Here is a 27,776-nt window from a genome sequence, read left to right as displayed (position 1 = left end):
TCAAAATTGGAAAATTTTGTTATTTCATAATAAGCTGTCAACATTTTACTAATAAATAGTTATTTGTGTAACTAGTGGGCAAAGTGGCACTTTGCTGCACACGAGAGCAATATTTAAAAATGAATCTCGAATGATGAATATGAATGATCTCGAGTGCAGCAAAGGCCTTTTGCACTCCTGTTACATGTACACATTATATTTTTCCTACAGTCACTATAAAGCATATAAATAATTAGTCTTTCAAACACTATACAACGCGTTTTTTGGTTCAGCTGGCAACACAAATAGGTGCCCTAGAGAAAGTAGTACCCGGTCCGTATCACTCCGCTATTTTTCCTCGGCAAGAAATGTGCTCTGCGACTTGATAATATAGTTCCGTATGTTTTTGTAATTTGAAGTGGTTTCCGCGCCTAAAAAAATGCTTTAAAGGTATTTTTTTGTTTATTAAGATCGTAGGAATGTTTTAAAAACTTTTGAAAGAAAAGTCCAGAAAGTTCAGAAATACCGAAACTATAAACATGAAATGACAGGTTAAATCATAGTTGTAATAGTCAATCAGCTGCTCATAATATTATTATCTTTAAGTGTTGCCAACCTATTTCCAAGCGTACACGTAATACGTGCATAATAGAACCACGCTGTTTTGTGTTGTTTCGTTGGAATCCTGATGTGCGCCAAAGTATAAACCGTACGACAAAAAATAAATATGCAGCAATTAGCAGCTTTCTGTACTATAAACAGTACAAGGAAGCCAACTTTGTCGGGTGACTGTAGGAAAACATACTTTATTAGCTTCACTGTAGCAGCAAACCTACTCATTAAACTTAATGTTATTTAAATATAGTGAGCAAATCTGACAACTTTAAGGAAATATTTGAGTAAATCCAACCAGGCAAATATAAATTTACTTAGTCTGCAGGTTTGCTGCGGTGGGGTATTTTTTAATGCTCTTAGATGCTGCTCTTATCACGCAGAGGCAGAAGCCATGTTGTAAGGTGCCAAATTTTAAGGGGGGTAAAAACGTACTACGAATAAATGAACATCAGAACTTACCCGATTTTTAACCACAATAGCCTACTCCGAGGCCTATGTGTTGGCCATAGCTTGGGCTATGGGCCAAAGAACGTAGGCCTATTTTTATTCACAGTGAAGTACACAAACACATCCACAACTACATATTTATTCATAATAGCACTTCGTTTCACATAATAAAGTTAAACCGGCCGATTTTACAGATGTTTAACGCCGACGACGACATAACCCCAAACTGGTGTTTATTTGTTGACAGACGACAGACGAAACTAGACCAGCTCAACAAGTGAATTCGATCAGCTGTTATCTAGTAGTACTAAAGTTCGTCGCTTGAGCGCGTAAGCCTCAAGCGGGCAGGAACGAAGGATTTTACTCCAAGACAGGATTATTCGTTCACACGCCGTCTACGAAGTAACATCGTCGTTACAAGACTACGCATTCCCGCCGATCGCCGATATTACGAAGGTTAGCTATTCTAATAGTTAGACCATTTCTACGTTTTACTTTATTTTCGTTTAACGCACGCATTCTCGTTTTACAACTATTCTCGTTTCAGAACTCGATCTTAAACCTCTAAATTCTAATAACTTCGTTTTCGCCGACCTGCATAAAACCCGCCAGTTCCTGCCTGCCAGTGACTAGCGGAGGATTATCTTACGTTTGGTTTTGAATCAATTGGCTACGAAATTACGTTTATTCCGTTCGTTTTAACGATTAATTATTATTTAGAATTCAACGTTTTAATACCCCGAGACTTGTCGTCTAAGTTCTAAACCCCGTCTTTGGCGGGTGAAAGAATCAAGTCTTGGGAGCAGGCTGATTTAAACAATCAGCTACGTAAACTAATACTAAATTTATTTTAAATCATCTCACGTTAAATCATCCGTCCAGTTATAATAATTAGGCCCCGACGACTCTGTAGGAATTGTTTTTACCTTTTATTCGATATTATATTGTTTACCAACGTCCTTAGCCAGATAGTTTACAGTTTAATACGAGTATTTATATTACATTGGCTTAAGATTGGATCCTCGTTGGCCCTACAGAGTCATCCTAAAAGTTAGGCAAAATTCTCCAAAGACACTTTAACGAAGGTGAGGATGAAATAGCTCCTACTGAGCGTCTGCAGGATTTCCTGAGCGCTTCTAGAGCTCTGAGCCTTCGATTAAATTTCAATAAATTGATCAGTCAAAGCCGTGACAACTTCGTATCGACCCCTGGATTTTTCTCGGCTCTTTCTGAGCACTCCGGGGAAGAAATTTGAGTGTGGCCGGTTCTAGGGTAGGCCTAGCCTGACTTTGGTGAATACTAGTTTATTCCCCCCCTAGAATTTTGCGTCACAATGTGATATTTTTTCCGTGATATAAATGCTACTGAATTACTTGTAACAATAAAGATTGATTTGATTGTCCCTCGTTCTACAACTTGCAACTAGACCTACCCTCAACCAAGGCAACACTAATTAAACAGGCCGTAATGCTCCTCAGGCATGACATAATTGTAGGTTACGGCAATGACGTAATTTTTGCCGTTTGTGATCAGCTGCTTGTTTTAATCTTTTCTTAGAAAACAAAAATATAACTAAAAAAATAACATTACGTCATTGCCGTCGCCTATGATGACGTCATGCCAGAGGAGCCTTACGGCCTGTTTATTTAGTGTTGTCTTGCCTCAACCTCATAATTAATTCAAAATAAACTGTTTAGCACATATCACTAATCAACAGTGATGGCATATTGAAGAACTAACCTCTGAAAGCATTGGAGCTATCAAAAGGCCTGATCCCCACAGAAACTGACTATGGAGGTTGTACGTTTTCTCATCTTTGGGGAATCTGAAAATAACAAAGGAAACTGCTACATCAACAATGTGATAAAAATTTGGTCAGCAGACAATTATAATACATTGATCTTGCATTGATATTTGTTTTCTAACAACTTAAATTGTTTTCACTAACTTATTAGATACACGTTTTTACTGTCCTTATTGCATTTTACTGTGTCACTTATAGCCAAATGAATTAAAGCTTCTTGGTTATTTATAAGAAATAATAATATTCTAAACCTAAATTTGAATACGAAAGCATCCAAAACTTCTTAAAGGAAGTTTCCGTTTTGTTTAACATTTTCATCAATGAGTTTCAAAAGTAAAAACAACCTAAATTGTTATTATTCTGTATTCTGTTATTATTCCAGCCGTCTGTTGTACGAATCAAACAAAGTCCCACTGTTCCATAGTAAGTTAGTGAAATGGCGTCTTGTGTAGAGCAGAACTATGCCCACCACGAACCCCTCCCACCACCGCACTCTAAGTACAATATACTCGACAAAACCTCGTACAATTATGCATACACATCCATATTCAGAATTTACTGTGACTTCAGCCATATTATTTTGCAACTTACTCAACAAGCATGGGGCGGGCAACAGTTTCACCCTCATTATGAGCATGCCAAAACAATGTGTAGAGATATGGCAGGAAGAAATATCTAGTGAGAAGGGCTTTCTTTGCGGCATCTACCACTTCAGGGCCTAGTGCTACTGGGTCCTGGTCCTGACAACAAAATAACAATACAATAACAACAAGTGGCACAATAAAATTCACTAAAAAATAGTGTAGAGATAGATTTTAAGGTGAGCTGAAAAAGGAGACTGATTTAATTAAAAATTAAAACCTCCTGTACCGTATCTCATTTACATTTCTAGGGACGCTAAGCCTTATTTTCTTAAACCACTGGCGGATGGATCATTACAATCCCGCCGCTAATGCGCACCGACATTCCTTGATGGAACTGTTCCATCCTGGACTTTTTTCACTAGTTCTACATTATTCAGAGGGATCGAACATGTCAAGTCAATAATTTTTTCTGTCTATCTGTTAAGTTTTAAAGCATGTATTTTTAGTTTCTTTGGTTACCTAACCTGTTTTGGAAAACAAAAATATTAGTAAACAACAAGTGAGAGTTTCAGTGTTATGTTTTGAGTCAAAACGCCATTACTGTTGTATACAATCGAGTGAAATAAACCGGTAAATATATTAAGAACGGCTGGGTCAAGTTAATTAATTTGTTCTTTGGACTTGGAACACTCACAATTTTTAACTAAAGTTAAAAAGCTATTGAGTATTGACTTTTCCGAAGAACCGGCAACTTTCCAACAAGTAGAGGAGTAAATTGACCACTCAGCTACCCAGCACATTAAATTAATGCTGAGTAGATTGATTAGTCCATTAAATAGAATATTATCTAAATAATAATTTAAGAACGGTTTGACTTACGAAGTTCTCAATTGAGTTGTGATTGCGGGAGAACGGATAGAAGGCCCCAAGTTGGCTCCATGCTTTACACAGAGCCACAGTAGTGTTCTGGTTGAATCCACAAATGTCAGCCCCGGACATGGGAATGCCAAACAGACTGAAGCTCAGGATGTCTGCAATTGGTCACAGAATCTGTTATTTGAGCCAGGGTAGGTATTGGAATATTCCAATCATTAGTATTTTGAACTACACTACGTTTCAGGTAACTCTTTCCGTTTTCAAATGACCCTATATCCAAATAATAAATTTTTTAACTTGTTTAATCCACCTAAACGAACTGTTTTCGTTTTCTATATATTAATAATACAAAATAATGTACAATACAAAATTAGTGATGGTAAAAAATTAAAACTAAACACAACTATACTTATCTATCTGAAACCTTAAAGCTAGCCTGCAAAAAACCATAACACATTTGCGGACACAACCATAATTGTAGCTTAATTTGGTAAGGTAGCTTTGGTCTTTTGGTTAGTGATGATAAAAAAGCTTCCCTGATTTAAATATTGGAAATTTTCTTCATCAAATATGAAAAGGCAAATAAAGGTGTGTTGAGATAAGCTTAGTTCTTGGTCAAAACCGCTAAATTAGCACCCCAACCCAGTTATTATTTCTAAGTTTATGCTCATTTTGTAAAGGTTTACAACATTAGTGTAAAGTAAAGGCATCCCATTTACCAAACTTAACCCTAGATTTTTTTCTGATCAACATTTTAAAAAACTACTATTAGTCTAGTGTAAGTTTATGTGGTGGTATTCCTACTAAAGGTGCGATTGACTTTACATATTTTTATCAAAAAAGGTCATAATCAACGCCTGATTACTAACTGTTTTGCGATGGTTAGGGTTCCATCATCCAGTTATCAAAACCAATCAGGAAATGATTTTTCATCAGCATCTTCTACATGCATATTTTTGGTTAGTTTTAGTTTTAAGAAACGAAAACTACCTCTAGGTTTTACTGTTATATATGGATGCTCCCTTTACTGCCGTGCATGCTAGGCTATATTATTTTAACCTTTTTGGCTTGGAGCAACAGGTAGTACCTGGTTAAAATCTCCTCCAAACAATGTAGTTTTTCCGCCCTTTTCATAGTATTTACCTAATGAACAAATACCTGTACAAACCCATTTCATCTTTATTCCCAAGTTGTTTTCTAAAAGTGGCCATTGAGGTTATTCCACTTTATACAAAATACTGATTAGCCTAAACACAATAAATCTCAAATATAAAAGTTAGTAAATTTTCAAAAAAGGTGTAGAATAAATCTTTAACATATGTTTTAAAATCAAAACAAAGCATATGTTTTCCATTTATTCTTGAATCGTTTATTACTTAGTCGATGTGCTTATTTCATGTTAAACATTCCTTCAACACAACAACAACTTTCAAATTAAAAGAAAAAAACATTATTCATTATTTTTTTGAGCTCCAACCTAAAGGTGAGTAAGCGTAGCAAACAAACTTTAACCAGGACGTGATTGAGCCATATGCGAACGAGCTCATCTTGAAAATGAACGAGCATTGACATAAAACCACATTTGGACAGGACGACGTCTGTCTGGATAGCTAGTATAATATACAACTAGAGAGCCTATGTGTTAATACCTGGTATAGAGTGAGCCATATCATCCCAAGTAGAACTGATGTCTCCTGTCCATACTCCTGTAAAATGACCCTGGCTAGGGTACGATGCCCGAGATATGACAAATGCTCTCTTCTTCCTTACTGTTTTCAAAGCCCTACAACATAAATGTAAGTTTGAAAACCAGCAATAGTATGAAAGTAAAAACTTTAAAACTAGTGATGGGCCGATTCCAAAATTTCTCGATTCCGATTCCGATTCCGATTCTTAAATTTAAGATTCGAATCTCGATTCCGGACTCGATTCCGATTCCAAATTCAATTATGTTTTATGAATGTGTTTAAAATTGTGAAATCAGTACAAGCTTACCAAGCATGTTATCTATATGTAGAATTTAGAATGTCACACATTCAATACACATTTACAAGGTTATTGTAAAATACTAGCCATAGAATATTATAAAATAACTTTTATATGTACTATAAAAAATCATTCATTATCATTATAAAAAATCAGCCCCTATCCAATTCTTGATTTTTAATTTATATACAAACTAACCTAACCTTATATAAACTTCTAGGAGTAGGCCTAGTTGAAACAAAAACATAATTAATTATACAGCTTAAGCAATAGATCAATAATATTAATATTTGGTATCTGATCTACATTTAAGTCACACGATTCACAACAAAAGTAAGTAGAAAAAGTCAAAAAGGAAAAAAAAACAGTGTTAGGTACATACATATTTGTTGGTTTATTATTAGTATTACAAAACAAAACACAATCAGTATATTACACTAAAACTGAATCAACACTTGTGTATGATATAAATAAGGAAAATCAAATCATTAAAATGGAGAAAAGATTAATAAATCTTTACAGTCCACCTAACTTACCTAATTTTAACATGAATCTTTACAGGTATACAAATCAAATCAATATTGGAAAGAAGTCTAGTTTCTTAATAAAATCAAATTCCTATATTTATTTTTGCACTCTCAATTCATTAGGTACCGTTGTTTGTACACCCTCCTAAAGTTCACGTCCGAAACCATTGTCGATTGTCCATTTGAAAAAAAAAAAAAAATATGAACATTATAAGCAAAATCAAAATGTATATCCAAGCATAACCTACAAAAAAGAGTCTTGAAAGATTTAAGATTGAAACTCAGTACTCAATACGATTTGTTGATGCCGTCCGTACTGGAGCATTTAAGTATTTTTCACTTTATCAGTGTTGCCACTGTTGGCAGACAATAACGGAACCTGCAAAACTACTCTGCCTATCGGCCATTAAAATACCGGGTGAGGTTCATAATGTCCAAATTTCACAAACTCCAACGTCTAAAATATTAAATAAACAGTGTGTTTCATAACCTCCAAACTTCATAAACTCCAAAACTATAACTTTCAAATAAGCACAGTTTCACAATGTCCAAATTTCACAAACTCCAACTTTTAAATATCAAATAAACAGAGCGGTTCATAACCTCCAAGTTTCACAAGCTCCAACGGTACAGTCTCTGCCATAAGTCAATAGAATTGGCGGGATACCGAGGCGGACGGGCCGAATGAACCTCTCTGTTTTACACAAACATACATTCACTCAACCTGCTCTGCTACACTTATTTGTTAACATACAAATTTCAAATTGATATATTATTTTTCTGGAAAAACCAGTGCTCATTACTATGTAGCTAGTTTTTACCTTAACATAATTTTTGTAATTTATTTAGGCAAATTAAAACAGATGATTGTTTTTTAACACCATAAAAAACATGAAAAATGTAGTAAGCGAGGAACTTTTTTATTTTTTGGTCAGGAAAAAAATTCCTGCGGCAAAGTTTTAGATCAAAGTATGAATTTTTATTTTTTATTTGAAGCTTTTTTTTATACGGAGCCTGCTTGTATCATTTTTAAGCGATTAAGAATAGGCATAAAATCGCTTGGCGCGGCATTGGCGCTAGGAGTTTGGCCGGCTCAGCATCAGTTTACGGGATATAGAAACTGAGTTTCTAGCATTTAATTATCATTATATTACATCAAATATGTCATTACATTACGAAGAATGGTAACTTAATTTACAGGCGTATGTTTGTGCATTTTAATGAATGCTTACCGGTAGTCTATATTTTACAAAATTCTTTGATATAAATGCTTCCCCGATTGTAATTTCGGAAATTGTCTTCGTGAAATATGAAAAGGCATATAAAGATATGGAGATAATTTAAGTTCTTGGTAAAACCCACTGAATTAGCTACCTGGCCCAGTTATTATTTCTACTTTTATTCTCCTTTCGTTAAGGTAAACTAAATTAGTGTAAATGCATCCCTTTGACTAAACTTTACCCTAGATTTGGTTCTGGTCAAAATAATATAAACAAAAATAGAAACTACTCTTATTCTAAGTTTATGTGGTGGAATTCCTGCTAAAAGTGCGATTGACTTTACATTCTATCGAAATAGGCCTATTTAAAACGTTCAGCGGGTTCATAGTTGAGACCATGGTTGAGACCACATTACAATACCTATTTATTTGCTTCTTCATCCTCTTTAGCCATTTAGTTGTTAGATAGTATTACATGTTATATTCAATGGATATATTATGATTTTATTTTAAAACATTTAACGAGTTTATATTCATCTATATTTGAAAAAGCTAATGAACGACTCACGTCTAACATTTTTGCCACTGCAGTGCATGGTTAGGGTTTGATTACCCTTTTTTGTCGAAACCAATCACGAAATTACGTTTCTCCAGCATTGACAAGCTGACAAGCATATAAAGAAAAGGAAACTACCTCAAAATATTACTGTTATAGGTTTTCCCTGTACTTTATTCATACTATGCATGCTAGTCTATATGATTTTAACCCCTTTTCCTTTGAGAAACAGGATGTACCTAGTTAAAACCTTCTCCAAACAAAATTAATAAATCCCGCTCACTGGAACCTGTCATAGTAATTGCTTTAGTGAAAAAATATATTGTCTCTACGAACTTTTTTAGTTTAATTCTCAGGTTGGTTCCAGAGTAGCCGTTGAGGTCGTTCCACTTTAAACAAAATATTGATTAAACACTAAAGTAAGCGTCAAATGTTTACAGAAACGTTTAGAATATATCATCTCATTATAATGTTTTTGAAATAAAAACAAAGCAGGAGTTTTCCATTTAATATTGAATCCATAATTAATTAGTGAAATTAGTGATTTGTGTTAAAATTTTATTTGGCGTTTTCTGGTATCTTGGTTTTGTTGTTAAAGTTAGTGATGGTAAAAGGCCTAATTAAGTTCGCAGTTTACATGCCGATTTTGCAGTTTTTTTTTAAGTCAGTAAAAGATAAATTAATTTTTATTTTGTCCTTAGGTAATTAAACATACGGCACGCGTACGATATAGTTTCTTTCTACACGTTGCAAAATGCTGAATTGCCCTACCTGTTTAGTGTTTAAGCAATCTACAGAAACATTGTTTGTAAAAAATTAAAAAATACAGGCTATTTTATGCATTAAACTATTGGCTACAACTTAGCCACAGGCAGAACCTCTCTGACCAAAACAAAAAATAGGCCTATATATTTTTTTGCAAAGTATGGTGTTTCCTCTTGACGATAGCTTCCCTCTTGACTGCAACGCCAGCAAGGCCGTGGTGCGAAGTTTTTGCTGGACTGTACTTTTTCTTATCCAACCTATTACCTTATCCAACCCCTAATCAATTCGAGCTAAGTGCTGCATACATTTTAATTTATATTCACTGAAAAATTGAGATTCAGACTAGTTAAAGTTAAACTGTGTAATGAAATGTAAGTGATAATTTAAGGTAATATATTATAAATAATATTACAGAAACCCTTACAGTTAATAAAACACTATTCTACAAATTCTCTCCAGAAAGTAAATCTCATGAATAATTAACCACTACGGAAATCTATATATATATAATACGCTAAGCCGATTTTTGTAAACAGACCTCCTCCCTCATTTTTGGACCGATTTCGATGATTAAAGTGTCAAAAGAATGGCCCTGATCTGTAGTACACCAAAACTGTTACTGTTAACACGCATAGATTTTTTACTAAACTCTGTACTACATTAACATTTCACTTCATGACGGTTACCCCTATTGTAATAAAAATACTAAACGGCCCAATCCACTGTCACCTTTCGTATGTTGTATAATACCGATAATACATGTAATACATGGGATGGATTGGGCCGTTTAGTATTTTTATTACAATAGGGGTAACCGTCATGAAGTGAAATGTTAATGTAGTACAGAGTTTAGTAAAAAATCTATGCGTGTTAACAGTAACAGTTTTGGTGAAAACGACTCTTTGACATATAAAAAACTAACAGTAAACCGTATATCGATCCTTATTTAGTCCACGCAAAAACTACACGGATTAAGGATCACCCTACTAAAACAAAGGTTCTACTTACAATTTTATCATTTGTAATCGTTAGTGGTTATTGAAGAATATATTTCCCTCGGAAAAACATAATATGTTACACCGAGTAGTAACTATGTTACATATACTTTTTATACATCGAGTTAAAAGTCGTCCAAAACCCGAAAGGTAAATCACAGAATAAATATAAATTCACAGTAGGCCTATAAATATCTTGACGTAATAATTAGTGTTACGTAACCATTAAAAATGTTAGCAGATCATCCATTTAGTACATGTATACATATTGTCATTTCTTGTGTAATTTAAAACAGATTCTTTCAGCATGCATTACTATACTATACCAGCAGCATTCATTCTTCTTTTTCAGCAATGCGTTCACCTACGATGAAACTTAGCAGCATTTAATTATTGCAATGGTTCTACGCATCATCGACTGTTTTTAATTATCCTAAAATCGATGCACGGCTCGAGTAAATACGGAGTGAGGAACTGCTACCAGTGCTACCCGGCCTCGAACGCCGGAAGTGGCGCGGAGGGGGGACGGTCGGTAGTGATATCACTGAATCTAAATCAATTCGATTTTAAGGAGTTTATTAACAATCTGTTTTCAATTAGCCAATTTGATATCTTGTCTAAACCTTTTCTTATTTTTAGTTTCAGCGACCTTTTATTGAAAGCTGAGCACACAAGAGCTGTGTCATCATCATAGGCAAATATTTTTGAACATAAATCAAGCTCCAGCAAGTCGTTTATATATATAAAAAAATAATGGGGTCCAAAACCACTCCTTGAGGGTTGTCAAATTGCAAATCAAGCACTTCACTCAAAACATTATAATCAATCACGAGAAAATTTACAAAATGAATTTAATTTATTGTACCGTAAACACCCTTGTTTGTATAATTGTTCTTGCAGTTGTATTGAAGTAGTAGAATATGTTAAATATCTAGGATTGTTTGTTGATCATCATTTAAAGTGGGAGCAGCATGTAAAACAACTTTCAATTAAATTAAGGAAAATAAATTATGCTTTATATCACTTAAGAGACAACATTAGGAGTGAGCATTTAAAAAAGGTATACATCTCCTGGTTTGAAAGTGTGATGAGATATGGAATAGTACATTATGGGGGTACTTATCCTACCATATTACAACCTGTCATCACGAACCAAAGACATGCACAGAGGGCTGTTTTTGGATTTAAAAAATATGATAGAGTAAGTCATCTTTTTGAACATGAAGAGCTTTTAACCTTCAATCAATTGCTTGTATACTGTTTGATTATGTTTGTTTTTTAATATCCGTACATGTTTAAAATGAAACCTGTCAATAGAATATCTCGATCAGCACAATATTACTTGTTAGCAGAAAGCTTTTTTAAAAAGGAAACTAGTAGGCATCAGTTTTGTTGTCTTGGTCCAAAATTGTTTAATGCGTTTGTAAAAATGTTCGGTAATGAAGTTTATAATGATAAAAGGTCTGTGATAAAGTCAAAAGCTTTGTTTTTTTCTATCAATCATAATATAGCATAACTAATCTGTAACTTATTTTTAGCTTTGTTTTAGATAAATAACTATTTATATTTGCATGTTGAATTTATCGTCTTTCTAAAAACCGTGTTCTTATTAAATTATTCTAATTTGTCTAAGTGTTATTTATATGATTAAAACTGTTGCAATAGGAAATGTCTACTCACTGTTCTGTTAAAGTGACAAAGAAGGAAAAATGAGTTTTTTTCTGCCACAAACAAGAAAATGAAATGTATTAATAAAAATATGTTTTTCATCCCGCGCGTGCTTTGCATGTCACAAGGGATTATGTATTTAATAAAAAAATTGCATTAATTAAAATTGTTTGAATTGAATTGAATATATACATATATAAAAATTTTAACGAATGGTGTTTTTGGCCACTGGGGACATCAAAATGAAAGAGTAAATCCATCCCGGGTCTAGGTCTTACCATGCCACCTACGGTAATAGCTTATTTCCCTATAAGGAAATTCGCTAAAAATGACATCAAAAATGATTGAAGCAATAATTATCAGCGGTAAGTTTAAAGGAGAAATAGTCATAATCCAAAGAATAATGATGATTTCATCCGAATTACCCTCTGAATTTAAGAAACTAAAATTTCCTTTTTGTCTTGCTTTCGCAATAACCATTTTAAGACACCAGGGCAATCCCTGACTGTCGTCGGTTTAAATTTAGAAAATGCATGCTTCACACGGACAGCTGTACACATATATATACAAATATAACGATTGTAACGAATTGTGTTTTTGGCCTCTGGGGACATCAAAATCAAAAAGTAAATCGGTCCCGGGCCTAGGTCTTACCATGCCACCTACGGTAATAGCTACTATACTTTCTTATAGGGAAATTTGCTAAATAGAATCTAAAAACTATAAAAGTTACCTATCTAATAACTTGTTGAATTATTTACATTGAACACTATTTTTAAATAGAATATGCAATAATCGTTACAACAACAACAACTTCATACCTTAATATTTTATACGACAGTCAAAGACTCCACTGTTTGTGATTACGCATTTTTATTGGTAAATAAAATGTATACAATGCTTAGCTCTCCACTGAAAAGGCAAATCAAAATATAAATTATCACCTTGTCAAAACTTTAACATTATTGAACTAGCCACATTAAGTTGCAAAGAGAAACGAGACTGCTGTCGAGTAAAAAAGTGTAAATACTCGAGTATGAGCTTTTATTGAAACGTTACCAGTATACCTACAATATGATGTATAAGTTAAATCCTACTTATAAAAATGTATTTCTGCGTTTATGTATGTTAGTTTCTACCTTTTTATGTAGTTTAAACTCATCCTTTTAGTGGGTAGAATGAATAAAGTACAAGGTTTTCGGCACTTTTCTAACAAAGGGCTATTTTTACACATAACAAAAAAACAACTGATGTAATCATTATGAAATTTTAACAGCTATTAGAAAATATACTTATAAAACATATTTATATGTTTTAAAATTTTTCATCGGTAAAAAAATCTCTTACGATATTTGTAATGTAATAATTGGCTTTTTAATTGAGAGACGGAACAGTTAAGAAACTCAGCTGAAAGCTTGAATTAAAGGTATTAAAAATGTAAAAATGTAAATTTGATTTGCACATTGTGTGCTAACACATATTTGAGTCACACAGCTGAGTGTTCTTCAATCATAAAATGCACGTATAATCAGTAGTTGAGCGCTGGCGAACGGTGCCTGCTAGTGGCAACCACTGTAGAGACTTCTGGCACAGACTGTACCGTTGGAGGTTATGAAATTTGGACATTATGAACCGCACTGTTTATTTTTGGTATCTTAACGTTGGAGTTTGTAAAATTTGGACATTGTGAAACAGTGATTATTTGAATGTTATAGATTTGGAGCTTATGAAAATTGGAGGTTATGAACCGCTCTGTTTATTTAATATTTTAAGCGTTGGAGTTTGTGAAATTCGGAGTTTATGAAACGCTCCCAAAATACCCAGTGTTTGAAGATTTACCCGTTGATTGCAACACTAAACAAGTTTATTTACAATTTCGCGCACTTGAACATTTATAGGTAGTTAAAACCTTCCAATTCACTGTACAAAATTATATTTCCAAGCCCAAGCCCAAGTCGCTTTTAGGCTATAGGACGCTCGCTCTAGTCTCGTTGAGTAGTGACGTTTCGGGACCGAATACGAAGTGTTTTGTTATACTTAATGAATGGTAGCTCAGCTCTGTTTAGGGATGAGCATCGATAGTAGATGTTTTCGCATCACCGATGTTTTTTTATAGATTTTCGTTGTTTTTCACATCGATGTTTTTGACCAAGTGTAATTGAGATATCGATGCTTTCCGTTACTGGAGAGTACAGAGACCAGACGAAAAATTGAAGAAAAAAATCTATGTCTTAGTCCCAAAAACATCGATGTTTTCACAACGATGTTATCGGTTACTGATAACATCGATGTAGCGATGCAATGATTCAGTTAGTAGCACCAATACTAGAAAAATACCGGTATGGATCATAAACATAAACAAATGACGTTGTTGGCCCGAATCCTCTACGAATAGCGTTGAACATATGTTTTGGCAGTTCAATTTAAGCAATGTGAAATAATGTGTATTTTCGGGCCAAAAATGTCATTTGTTTATGTTTATGATCCATACCGGTATTTTTCTACTTTTCTAGTATTCGTGGTTAGTAGCCTTGGTACCACTGGTTGATCTAAATCGATGCTCATCCCTTTCCTTGTATGTCTTGTGAGCTGTGACGCAATGCTTACTCGCTCCAGTCCAGTTTGCCCGAATCTCCAATTCCCATCTGTTAACTGTTTCTCATTGTAGGCTACTATCTGTATTGAGTTCGCATCTATTATTTTTGCAATACGCTCGCTCTAGTCTCGCTGAGTTAGTGACGATACGACCAGGACTTGTTGTTTGCTCAGAGTTGCAAGCAAATCATTAGCAATCTGAATTTATTTGGTTTCTTTGTTGCTTTATATGACGTTTATGGCTTATTTTAACCAATTTTATCAAAGAATCGAAGAGAGTCGGAATCGATCCCAAACCCACGGAGATTCGAATCGAATGCTCGATTCGATTCCGGCGGAATCGAGAGTATTTTGGAATCGAGAATCGGAATCGGCCCATCACTATTTAAAACAATTTATCAACAAGAGGGGTTTAGTTGATCAAGTTATTTTATTTGACATTTTATGCCTGATTGGCCTGAGACCTGTGAGTGAAATGTTTTCATTCGAAGCAAGGTACAAGAACAAACTGTCCTGATAAGTATTAGGACCAAAACTCAAACTCACCTCATTGCTCTTAGTTTCCGTCGTTCTTATAACTCAAAAAATCCTGTAAATTACTCACCAACTTGTTCCTACTATAGCCTACCTTATTTGCAATACAAGCGCTAAAGATCTTCATCAACCCTGAAAACAGCTAAAAACACATTTTTTTAAGTTTCCATGTTTTAAGATGTATTTAAAAACAAAATGTTCGTCCCAGCCCTGTTAATTGATATGTCTGTAAAACATAATGTTAGTTTCAGTAATTTTCCTTTTTAATCCTAAAAGTGCAAAAAGTACAATATTGGGAATTGTGTGCTGAAGTTTTTAAAATTAGGGTGCCAAATTTCAAGATTTGGTTAAAAATAGCGTCAGAAACAGGTGAACACGAACCATTTTCGGTCCAAAAACCGCCATGGCTGGCAGAGCCAGTGCTGGCATATTACAAACTAATATTACATATTACAAACTTACTAGCATATTACAATAGCCAAGTAGGTCAGCCGACGGCGCCTCGAATCAACACTCGCTCACATCCTAGTTTTGCTTTAACTTTTGCTTGTGTAACTAAAACACTGTTTTTAGAAAGGCACAGGAATTGGCCCTGCACCATCCTTCCCACAGCCCTCACCCATCACCTACACAACCCCAAAAAATCACTAATAACACAAAAGTGGTGATGATTTAACTAACTAGTAGTACTGACTTAAAAATAGTAAACAAATAATTTCACTGACCTGACAGTTAAAATACTTTCTTGTGTTGCGAAAATGTTGTGCACATCGTAGTGTTTTGCCCCGTAATGTCTGGCGCTCATGCACACCGTTCTGGAATACAATTGTCCACCCTGCACTCGGGGCAGGTATGGAGGGTTGTCTAGAGGGTTAGCTAGACATCCGTCTTTGCCTCCATTCCACTCTGTTGAGGGTTCGTTCATGTCCTAAAGAAATAAAATGCTTGAAAATGGAAATATGCTTGAAAAAATGAAGTAAAACTTTTGATGTTTAGTATTGTTTAATTTATTACACTTTAAAATATTAACTACTCTAAAATGAATATATGATAGGATATGATTACTTACAATCCAAAGACCATCAAAAGCAAACTTGTCATGAAGCTGCTTGATCTGACGGGTCCAATAAGCATCAGTCTTTGGATTGAAGAAGTCTGGAAAAACAGTGGCTTTGTCGTTCCACACCTGTAAAAAGCAAAAATATATTGAAATTGTTGGGTTTTTTTAATTAGTACTGACTCTACTTTAATTCCAACATTGATTTAAGTTAGTTTACTAGATAGATTTTTCCTAAATTGAAAAGCATACCTTAAAGTATTAAATTTCGATATAACAAGAGTATTACAAATTCAAATTCAGTTGTATCAAATTCAGATAGATCTTGTACATTTAAAACAAGAGGTGTGAGAACTGAGATTTTTGACCGAGCCAAGCATTTGTAAAAAACCTCGGTATCATTTCACAGGGTGATGAAATTGAGGTTGTCATAAACAAGTTATTTGTCAGAGGGGTAGTTTAAGTGTTTTTAATACTTAATGGATGGTGTTGTCAAAATAAGTAATAATTGCTTCGACAGTTAAAACTTGAATAGTAATTGTTGCTTCCACTGTAGAACTCTTAAAAGACACATAACTGATGCTAAAACAGTTAAAAGCTTAACTACTTTAAAGGTCCCAGAGCAAACCTCAACTACCAAGCTGCTGGTTTACCTTTGTTATGAATGGTTTATCTTCCGAGGGATCCATTATGAAGACTCCATCTTTCAACCCTTCGTCATAAGGTGGATAAGTTCCAGATGGTTCACCGGCACTGACTCCAGGGTCAGTTATTATCATGTAGTGCATGCCTTCCTGCAAACAGATGAGTTAGTCAACAGAAAATTAGGTTAAAAAATAATACATAGGCTAACAAAGAAATAAAGTAAGATTATGATGTGTCATTAGGGATACACACCGGATGCAATCATAATTTTATTTCCATGTTAGATTAGCCCTTTGATAACTGTACTAAATGGATAGAAAATAGTTTTATATTAGTTATTACCTTTATTTGCCTGCCTTCTTGAGCTAGTAGTTTGTATTTTACTATGTACATTTCACCATCTTGTTTGTCATCTTCAGGGGGTCTTCTTAAGCTATCATCGTATCACTAACACTATTGTATATTCAACACGTCATGTCAGTGATATTGCAGTCGTGTCGAGCGGGTAACGTGACAACAGTTTATGTCCGGGTGAATGCTTTGATCTTTTGGTGTTGCCAATTTGTTGTTGTGTTTGCAGCATTGTCAGTTCAATAGTGTGGATTCATTTGATAATGATAGAACTGGTGAGGGAATCAAATTATTGTGAGTTGCGTTTTGTTTGTGGGTTTGTTTTTCAAGTCCCTACTCATAACTGTCGAACTCTCCAAATTCCAACACCCCCAGTCCAAGAAATGAAATGGAGGAAGAAAGGCCTACCCTCACATGACTTTGCCAGGTGTCCGTCTTCCTGTTTTACTCATTTGACCAGACCACAATATCAGTGACATGTGTAAATATATAAATACAGTAGTAGTGTTAACTAAAGATAGATGGCATTGTATTTTTTTAGTTCAGGATGGGATTGGGATTCCTCCCCTAAAATATTTTTCCTCCGAGTAAAAAGGTGTTGTTTTAACAATCTTGATTAAACATTCTTGCAGATGGTAATGATTGCAAAATAAACCAATTTGCAGTCTCTATGGCATGGATCTATAAAAACCAATAATGGGTACCTAGGTAAGAAAATGCTGTTAACTGAGCAAAAATTACATATATGGTGCAATTTAACTAAGGAACATTCAGAGATTAAAACGCCACCAAGAACATATCCTAAAAGGGTGGAGACATCTTCATCACTCACCATACCATCAACTTAAGCCGTGATCAGGAAGGCGTCATCATTGTCATTCGAAAAATTTAAAATCGCTGACAGTCCAAAACAAATCCTAACCTCAGAAAATCCTAAATTAATCCCGTACCAATGATTGGAAATTTAGTTTTTCCCAAAAATCCCTCCCCAGTAAAAACTAATATAATTCAAGTTTACCTGGGATCAAGGACCTGGGGCGAAAAAAAGTTGATATTACCTGAAGTAATAGTCTGTCAAGTAATCCTTGTTTATTAGTAAACTACTTGTCCCCTTTACTTACGGGTTAGTTTGTAAAATCTCCAAGGCCTCAATAACAAATATGTTAGGTTAGAGATAGTTGGCAAGAAAACTGATTTTGTCATACTAATTTTATCATCATTAGAAAATAAAATATTAAGGAAGATTTTTGGACCAATAAAAATGAAGATGGTGTGTGGAGGATAAGAAAAAACCATAAGCTCCGAGAATGGTATAAAGATCCTGACATTGTGGCAACAGTAAAGAGTAGAAGATTAGGATGGGCAGGTCATGTGGAAAGAAGAAAAGGAGATAGCTTACATAAGGGTCTCAAATAGACAACCACAAGGCACTCGACTATTGGGAAGACCAAAGTTCCGATGGAGAGAACAAGTAGGTACAGAGGGATCTACACCGAATGGACTCAGCGGCAAACTGGCAGCAGTGTAGACAACTTGTTGATGAGGCCAAAAACCTTCTTAGGTTTGAGTGGCCAAGGAGGTAAGGTAAAGTATGGTAATTTTTATTCAATTCAATTTATCTTTTTCTTCGGTAGTATTTAATCCAAATTTCAGATTCCTAAGAGTACCTCTGGTGTCACAGGCACATATAATTTGTTATCTAGCTGATATGAGTGAATCTGTAAAACTACTGAAATTACAAAAATAACTTTTACACTTTTTGTAAAAGCCTCACCTTATGCAGTAAGTCAACAAACTGCGGCAGTCCCTTATAAGCTACAGGGTCGTACGTGAAGTCATTGCGCCGAACCATGTAGTCTATGTCGTTCCATTGGGTGTCCTTCAACATTACAGTTACAAGTTAGCTGAGAAAGAAACGTTCTGTTAAATTACTAAATTTAGACAAAACAGATTTAAAGCACTCAAGAAGAACATTTTAAAAAGAGAGTTTAATTTCATTACTAGAGCCAAAAGTGACACTTTTCGACCCAAACTCAAGTTTAACTAGGAAACTGAGAACTTGAAGAAATATTTGTCCTATGTGATGAACTATATTAATTGTTTTGTTGTAGGCTATTGTATAATTTTTCAAGGTGACTAGTTAGTAAAGCTGAACTTATTTATAGTGGTTGAATTCATAAATTAAATTCCCAAAATGCATTAGCCTATATGGGTTTTCCATTGCTCGATTTGTAAAAAAAATGAGGTGCCGAACTGTAAGCTACCTGGAATTATGATCCCCCCTCCTATCCACTCTCAAAAAAATGTTTACATGTATTAGGAAAAATAAATGGTTGGCATCAGCAATCTGACACATACTTTCTCCCATTAGCTTGTCAAAACCTTTATCACGGTGAAGCGATGAGAGTCCGCCTAATTATGATATTTAATAGGAACAATCACAAATGTTGCATTTATTTATTTATTTATTTATTTATTCCAACGGTTTCTCCATTAATACAATTTTGTCAAACTATGAACTATACATAAGTAGCAAATAATAAGTTAATAACAGTGGTTACAAAAATCGTGCAATAATAATAAATAAGGAAGCTGGCAATAAATACAAGAGTGAGACCTAAAAACTACAATAAATAACAACAAGAAGACTATGCCTAGTAATAATGGTAACAAGTAACAAGCAGTAATGACGGTAACTTTACAACAGACAAATAACAACAACGATTAAATAAGACCAACAAAATAGACTATGGCAACAAAGATAACAAATTATAAACTGTGAAAATAATAACAAAAGACAGCAAAATATTACAGAAGTACTAAAAAAGTATAATTTGTGGGAGTGTGTGTGTATGTGCAAAAATCGTGCAATAATAATAAATAAGGAAGCTGGCAATTAACTTGCATTAACTTTGAACTGTAAATAAAGGAATGGGGAGATGCACTATTTTGTTTAGAATTATAAAGACCATAACCAGACAAATTACAATCAGAACTATTTTTTTTAATCCATTTTTCCGTTTTCATGGGTTTTTATGGGAAAATAACATAAGTTACAATAACTTTTGAACCTTAATTCTTACAGGAAATGGAGTTCCACCATTTTGTTTACAATTTAAAGGGCTACAACATGCTAAATTTTTATCAAAATCGTTTTGGCCATTTTTGATAAAAAAATTTCTGTTATTTTACGGTTTTTTTACTTTTGGGCCAAAAACGTCAATTGTTTATGTTTGTTTATTATCCATACCCGGTCTTTTCTAGTATTCGTGCTACATACCAAATTTCATAAAAATCGGACTACAGTTGTGGTATGTAGCTCTGTACACATCCACACATACAGACATACAGACACACACACAAACGAACAGACATCACTTCGAAAACCACTTTTTTTGTTAAGGGGGTCCCAAAATGGATATATCCACTAAAAACTCTAACTATAAAATTTTGATGAAAACAATAATATCTCCATACACAATGTATAGGGGCAGAAAATAAAAGAAACATTTCAATTAAGTCAAACTTGTTTATGAATACTATGTTTCCTAATGCCAATATTTTTATCTTTCCGAAAGAGAGGTACTGAAACGCCGTTCCGCCGCAAATCGAGCACTGGGTTTATTACAACCAAACAGCTGCAGCCAAAGAATTTAAATTTGATTTTGACAAAACAGAACGAAAATTAACTGTACGGATTGATTTTGGTGGTACTGGTATGCAAACGAAAGATGTCACCGCCTTGGTTGACAGTTCGTTGCTACTGACTGAGCATTGACTCACCACCACCATTAAGTACATCCCATGTTTTCTTTTAACAGATAATTTACCCTAAATATTTATTGATAATCTTTCCTATCAAGCTTTTGTTTACAACTGGGTGAGTAAAAGATACATACCAAAGGAATCCCGGCGTTTCTGGTCCTGTTCCAAACTTCCATTGTTTCACTCAAGGACTTGTATCCAAATCTAATAATAAAAAGGTGACATTAATTTAAAAAAAATATTATTGGTTTGAATAACAAAGTGGTACTTATTGGCCCAGGATAACTTTTAGAGTTAAATGGTTTAATTAACCTGTCGATCAGTGATCCTACTGTTATTTAAAAGACAACTGGTTATGAGATTAAAATAATCTTCTCTGTCAGGCTATTCACAGAGAAGTAAGATACAGAGGAAATGGTACGCTTAAGAGCTGTTTAGTGCAATGACCCCTTCCGCCCCCTCGTCATCATGTACGCTCACGATGGAGGAAGGCCCTGTGTGATAGGAATTTCTGCACAGTGCTCGCCGTTCAAGCTCTTCCTTGCTTGTCAAAAGTATATTTCGGCCCTTATTATCTTACTTCTCTGTGGGCTATTCATGTCATCAGCTTCACTTTAAATTACATTAAAATACCCTGAAGATAAGATTTTAATCTTAAAACTGACCACCTTTTAGATGACAGTAGGATCACTGACGGACAGGTATTAAACCATTTAATAATGAAGTTGTTTTCTACATATTGTTCAGAAATGGAAATTAACAAGAAATTAAAAATGTTTGCTGATCTCATAGTTTTTCAAAAGTCACTCATGTTTAAATTGCTTTTCATAAGTAACTTGTAATGTGCGGAAACCAAAATTCAAATCTCAAAACCATCAAATTTTGAAAAAGGTTTTGAGATTCTATTCTAGATTAATTTATTTGCTCATTTACAAAATAAACAGTTATAAAAGAGTATAGAGCAAAAATAATTATTTTTACACTCTCTAAAAAAAATATAAGTTACGATTTTTGTACCTATTTTATTGTTTACAATGTGATTTTAGCCCAGAGTTGTTGGCAATTGCCAATGTACGTTGTGCAATTAAGATGGAAGCAAAAAACATGTTTAGTCAAGCAAATAAATTTGTTCACTTTTTTATTAAAATAGTAGGTCCTAGTGGATGATGTGCTATAAAGGCAGTTAGGAAAGAGTTTTTGATTTTACTTTAGAGTATGCAAAGTCCCACTGTCACTAGTCAGTTTGTGAGTCAGTATCGAGTTTCCTGTTTCCTGTAAGATACTGGAATACTACTGGAATACAGATACTCCTGTCATCTGTACTGGAGTATAGCTCAATGTTTACAAACACTGCTATCTAGGAAGTTACTGTTGGTGAATATTGTTTATATTTTGACAAGGGAAATTTGGACCTTCATTTTATCATTCAAATTTGGTGAGAATATATATATATTTTATATATTATCGATTGTGATTTTCAACATAGAAGGACTTTATTAAATATCCTCATCTGTACATCAATCAAGCTCCGGCAATATACACTATATAAAGTCCCCCCAGCCGAATAAGCTACCAAATAGGCACCATGGCGGAAGCCGTTCCCGTTCCTCATCCATGCGGAATCTGTTTGAAAGATGTCACGGCTCGACAACAAGGAGCGCAATGCCGGGCAGACTGCAATAGATGGTTCCATAAAGATTGTGCTAAAATAAGTACCTCTGATTATACTCGCCTTGCAAATGATGACAAATTTATTTGGCAATGTATGCGTGCTGATTGTGTCAAAACGATGGATCAACCGAATGATTTGCTTAAAGAAATCAGAAACCTCACAACAATTGTTCAATGTCTTGTCGAAAAAGTTGACAACATTAAATCATCTGATTTAGCGGAAATAAAAAATGATATGAAAGCTGTTAATAACAAACTTGTATCGATTGATAATCGTATATCTGATTCTGAGTTACGCATTGGCACTCTTGAAGAGAAAGTTGAAGTTCTTGAGACTTCATCAAAGTCTGCTGTATGTCCTGAGGATATTATTGGCGAAATTGAGGATCGCTCCAAACGGGCACGCAACATTATCGTCCATGACCTACCTGAAAGCACCAACAGAGATATTCCTACTAGAATTTCGTACGATAAAAAGCTTATTAAAGATTTAATGCTGGCAATTAATTATGCTGATCGCGCCGAGGATTTCAAACTTTATAGAATTGGTAAGCAGAATAAAGACAAGTCACGACCATTAAAAGTTATTCTCAAGAGTCCTGAAGATGTAAAAATATTTCTTGAACTGTTTACTGCTTGTAAAAATGATCTTCAAAACTCCAATACAGAACTTTCAACTATTGGCATCACTAGGGATAGGACCGATCGTGAACGCCTTCATTTGAAACAACTGAAGCAGGAGCTAGAGAAGCGCACTAAAGCTGGTGAAACCGATATTACGATTAAGTACAGAAACGGTATACCTGCAATAATTTCCAAAGTTTCAAAAAACGAGTAGATGTTTCTGGTGATCGACCCCTCAATGTCTATTACCAGAATGTTAATGGACTCCGAACCAAATTATCTGAACTTAGAGAAGCTGTCTCATCATGCTTCTACGATATTATTATACTAGTAGAAACTAATCTATCTTCTGATATCCAAAACTGCGAACTGGGATTTGATGGGTTCATTGTTTACCGTAGTGATCGATCCGTCATGACTAGCAACAAAAAATCAGGCGGAGGTGTACTTATTGCAGTGCGTCAGGAACTTGTATCAACTAGGCTACGCATTGCCAGTGAGAATGTGGAATGCCTATTCTTGTCAGTAAAACTTGCTGGCAAAACCATAGTGTTTGGAGGAGTCTATATTCCCCCTCAGTCTAACAGCTCCCTTTACTCCCGTTTCTGTGATTCTGTTGAAGAGGCAGCCTCTTTATGCGACATGAATGCTGACACAGTAATAGTTGGTGATTTCAACCTGCCTGATACAAACTGGCTAGACTACTCCGTGTCTCAGTGTAATTTGGCCTCTCAGCACTTGATCAACTTGGCCAGTTTCTTGCATCTACAGCAGAGGAATGGAGTCCTCAACTCACGGGGAAATCTACTCGACCTGGTATTTACTAATATTACGAATGTTAATGTCTCTTCAGCGTTGGACATTTTTCTCCCTCAAGAGGACTTCCACCCTGCCCTTGAGATATCCTTGTTGCTACACGAGTCTCCTTGCATTGATGAATCAGTCTTAGTTTATGACCTCAAGAAATGTCAGTTGCAGAACGTCAACCATTGGATTCAGTCCCTTAACTACCCTGCATCTGACTTACCGGATGTTGAAAGCTACTTTGAGAATTTTTGCCAAAGTCTCTCCTGCTGTATTCGGCAAAGTTCACCTCTTAGAGTGATTAAGAAATCCAACTTCCCTGCCTGGTTTTCTCCTAAACTTAAATCTCTGGTCTACAAGAAAAAACATCTACACAAAAGGTTTAAAGAGACACTTGACATCGAGATTTACGATGAATTCAGAACTATAAGGAACACATGTAAATCTTTGGTCAAAGCCTGCCATAGATCATACTTAGAGAGGGTTGAGAACAGTTTAAGATCTAATCCAAAATCTTTCTGGAGTCATGTAAAATCTTTAAATAAAACCAAAAGCATTCCCAGTAGTATCCATTACAATGGTGTATCAGCCGACAACCCCTCGCTGATGTGCGACCTGTTTGCCGATTACTTTTCGACGATTTATAGGACTCCTGGCGCAGATCATCCCGCTCCTAGCCTACATATGTCTGGTCCTACTCTCTCCTCCTGGAATATTTCTGCCTCAGACGTGGATAAGAAACTTAAGAATTTGGATGTCTCTAAAGGTGCAGGTCCGGATGACATAACTCCTGCTGCACTCAAGTTTTGTTCGGACAGCTTGGCCCCCCATCTCTCAATCCTCTTCACTTCCCTTCTTAGAAGAGGCATTTTTCCACAAAACCTCAAGCCTGGATTTCTGGTCCCTATTCACAAGAGTGGTGATGCAGATGACGTCAACAACTATAGGCCAATAGTTATTCAGTCCGCATTGGCAAAGTTATTTGAGAGTTTGGTTCTAGATGTTGTGGAGTTCACCTACAGGAGTTCAATCATCCCTCAACAACATGGCTTTCGTTCTGGCAAATCCACTGTCACCAACCTGATGGTATTCTCCAGCAATGTCCTCTCTGCTTTCTCTTTGGGTGAACAGACCGATTGTATATACCTAGACTTTACTAAGGCCTTTGACCGAGTGAACCATGCCATTCTCATTAAGAAATTGCATGCCTTTGGTATCACCGGCCCTCTTTTGGAATGGTTTGACAGCTACCTGTCGGGACGTACACTCAGAGTCAAGCTTTCATACAACATCTCCAAACCGATTCAGGTGACTTCTGGTGTACCACAGGGGTCACACTTGGGACCATTCTTGTTCAGCTTGTTTGTCAATGACGTTGGGGATTCGTTGGGCTGCGAGTATCTATTATTCGCAGACGACATCAAGATCTACAAGAAGGTGTCTTCTCTGCAAGATCAGCATGAACTCCAGGAAGCTCTTAATACCGTTGTCATGTGGTGCACTGATAACCTGATGGAACTTAATGCTGGAAAGTGTGTAGTTATGTCATTTGGAAGATGTCAGAACTTGCTTGTCTACGACTACACAATTCTAGGCACTCAGCTAAGGAGAGTGAATGGGGCTAGGGATCTTGGAGTGTTCATAACCCCTACTTTGGACCCAGGTGAACACATACAGAGAATATGCATGAAGGCCAATTCTGTACTGGGTTTAATTGCCCGTATTTCAAGGAGTGGTGCTTTCTCTACCAATACTTTGAAGATCTTGTATGTTTTCTTGGTGAGACCTATTCTCGAATATTGCTCCACTGTATGGTCTCCGTTCCAAGTTGGCCATATTAATTCCTTGGAAATGGTTCAAAAGCGCTTCCTTCGCCTGGTTGGTGTTCGAGCAGGGATTCGCTATACGGATGTTAATACTGATCATATTGCAGCTCAACTACAATTGCTGCCGCTCTTATCAAGACAAACTGCATTAGATCTGATTTTCCTGTACAAAATTGTCAACTACCTGGTGGAATGCCCCGAGATTCTTCAGATGTTGAACTTCCAGGTTCCTCAGAGTACACGGCTACAGAACGTTTTTGCCAAGCTGCACTACCCTACCTCATACATGTACCATAGTCCTGTACCTCGCCTGATGCGTCTCGGAAACAACGCCCATCTGGAGTTCTTCGGGGTTCGTCCTACTGCCTTCAGAAGAGATGCATTTTTGAGTGTTGTGAGCCTAGCGTGTAGTGAGTCAATGTAGTGTTGCACCTTGAATTTTTATTTTTTTTGAATTTTTATTTTTTTAATCATGACCATGCTTGGTCTAATTATACATCACCTCTCATTCATGTCGATCCTGTTATTGTGTTTGTCTTGGTCAGAGCTACTTATTACCATTGTATGCACTATTATTATTATTGTTATTATGTCTTGTTATTATATATCGTATGCATCTTGTGTCTCATTCTCAGTTATATCTCTTTGCTCGTTAACCATCTGTACTTTTACTTGCAATGCTAGCTTCTTTCTTTTTTGGTTTGTCCAGAGTCTGATTTTTACTCACTATTGTATGGCACTATTTATTAATATTATTACATGTCTTGCTATTATGATTTGTATGCATCTTGTTTCTCTTTCAGTATTATTATTATGCCTTTCGCACGTCACCTGATATCCTCTTGCATATCTTTTTGTAATGCTAGCTTCTTTTGTTCATAGTCCACCTGTTACTAATTTTGTATGTTCTATTCAGTAGTATTACTATCCTTATGCATCTTGTATTCACCTATTGTATTATTTAGTATTTGTTATTGCTTGTGGTATTATTTAGTATTTATTATTGCTTGTTATCTCCCGTATGTAATGGCATTATTGTACAATGGCTTCTGCCGTGAATAAACGAATTGAATTGAATTGAATTGAATTGATACTGACAGCTTACAGCTATAATAAGATAGGCCTACTTAAATTCATCAACACTGATAAATCAGTAGCCTTCATTGAATCAGTACCCTTGATGTTGGCGAATCAAACAATTTAGGGTAAAATTCAAGGAATGGTTCCGAAACAAAGAACTAAATCACTTGATTTTTTTTAACAAGTCTTAGCCAGGGTCAAAACATATTTTTGGCCTATCTGATAAGCTAATTTTTTGTCAAATGCAGTTATATATAGCACCATTCATTAAGCAAACCAATTTACAAAACTACAAATGTAGGTACAGTAGAGTCCCGCAAACTCGGCACTCGATAACCCGGCAGTCCGGATAACTCGGCCATCTCCTGGCTCAGAAAATTATTGATTTTTTAGTCCGAGTTAAACATGGACTCAAGCCAAGTCGTTCGCAACACGAGTACAGTACAATATTTTGGATTAATGTTGGCTGGAATGGAGCGAGTAAGGCATGAATTTGAATGCGAACAAATGCCGTACTCACGCAAACTCATTCTTGACGCATCACTACGGAACATCCCCGCGCAAGCAGACCGGCTAAAGGTCATTGTCCCTGTCGGGCGGGGCGTTCCTATGTCTCGCGTCACACTCCCACTCCACTACGTTATTGGTTGTCTAATCCCCCACTCCGCATCCCCCACGCCTGCCACCGGATGTGTGCGGCCCGCGGCCATTCCGTGTTCAGTCGATCAGTGACAGTGGTGGCGATGCGACGTGTGTTTTTTGTTCGGTAGTTTTTCATTTTAAAATGGCGACTTCAGCAAAAA

General features: G+C 35.5%; 1 protein-coding gene across 1 annotated transcript in view; it reads right to left on the bottom strand.

Annotated features, from left to right (window-relative positions):
* LOC129002300 (lysosomal alpha-glucosidase-like) overlaps positions 1 to 27,776 on the bottom strand; it is a 45,894-nt gene that overhangs the window by 8,262 nt on the left and 9,856 nt on the right. Inside the window, exons 6-14 of the mRNA XM_054429993.1 lie at positions 21,103 to 21,172; positions 18,978 to 19,082; positions 16,861 to 17,001; positions 16,220 to 16,336; positions 15,876 to 16,078; positions 5,955 to 6,088; positions 4,309 to 4,460; positions 3,437 to 3,585; positions 2,782 to 2,866 (exon numbers count right to left, since the gene is read on the bottom strand). Of these exons, the coding sequence (XP_054285968.1) occupies positions 2,782 to 2,866; positions 3,437 to 3,585; positions 4,309 to 4,460; positions 5,955 to 6,088; positions 15,876 to 16,078; positions 16,220 to 16,336; positions 16,861 to 17,001; positions 18,978 to 19,082; positions 21,103 to 21,172 (1,156 nt within the window). The remainder of the gene's footprint in view (positions 1 to 2,781; positions 2,867 to 3,436; positions 3,586 to 4,308; positions 4,461 to 5,954; positions 6,089 to 15,875; positions 16,079 to 16,219; positions 16,337 to 16,860; positions 17,002 to 18,977; positions 19,083 to 21,102; positions 21,173 to 27,776) is intronic.

The sequence above is a fragment of the Macrosteles quadrilineatus genome, unplaced genomic scaffold (assembly GCF_028750875.1).
Source record: "Macrosteles quadrilineatus isolate MER2022 unplaced genomic scaffold, UCM_ALF_1.0 Scaffold_9__3_contigs__length_116548681, whole genome shotgun sequence".
Classification (NCBI taxonomy): domain Eukaryota; kingdom Metazoa; phylum Arthropoda; class Insecta; order Hemiptera; family Cicadellidae; genus Macrosteles; species Macrosteles quadrilineatus.
The sequence above is the reverse complement of the archived record's forward strand: the minus strand, read 5'-3'. Positions and strand labels throughout refer to the sequence as shown.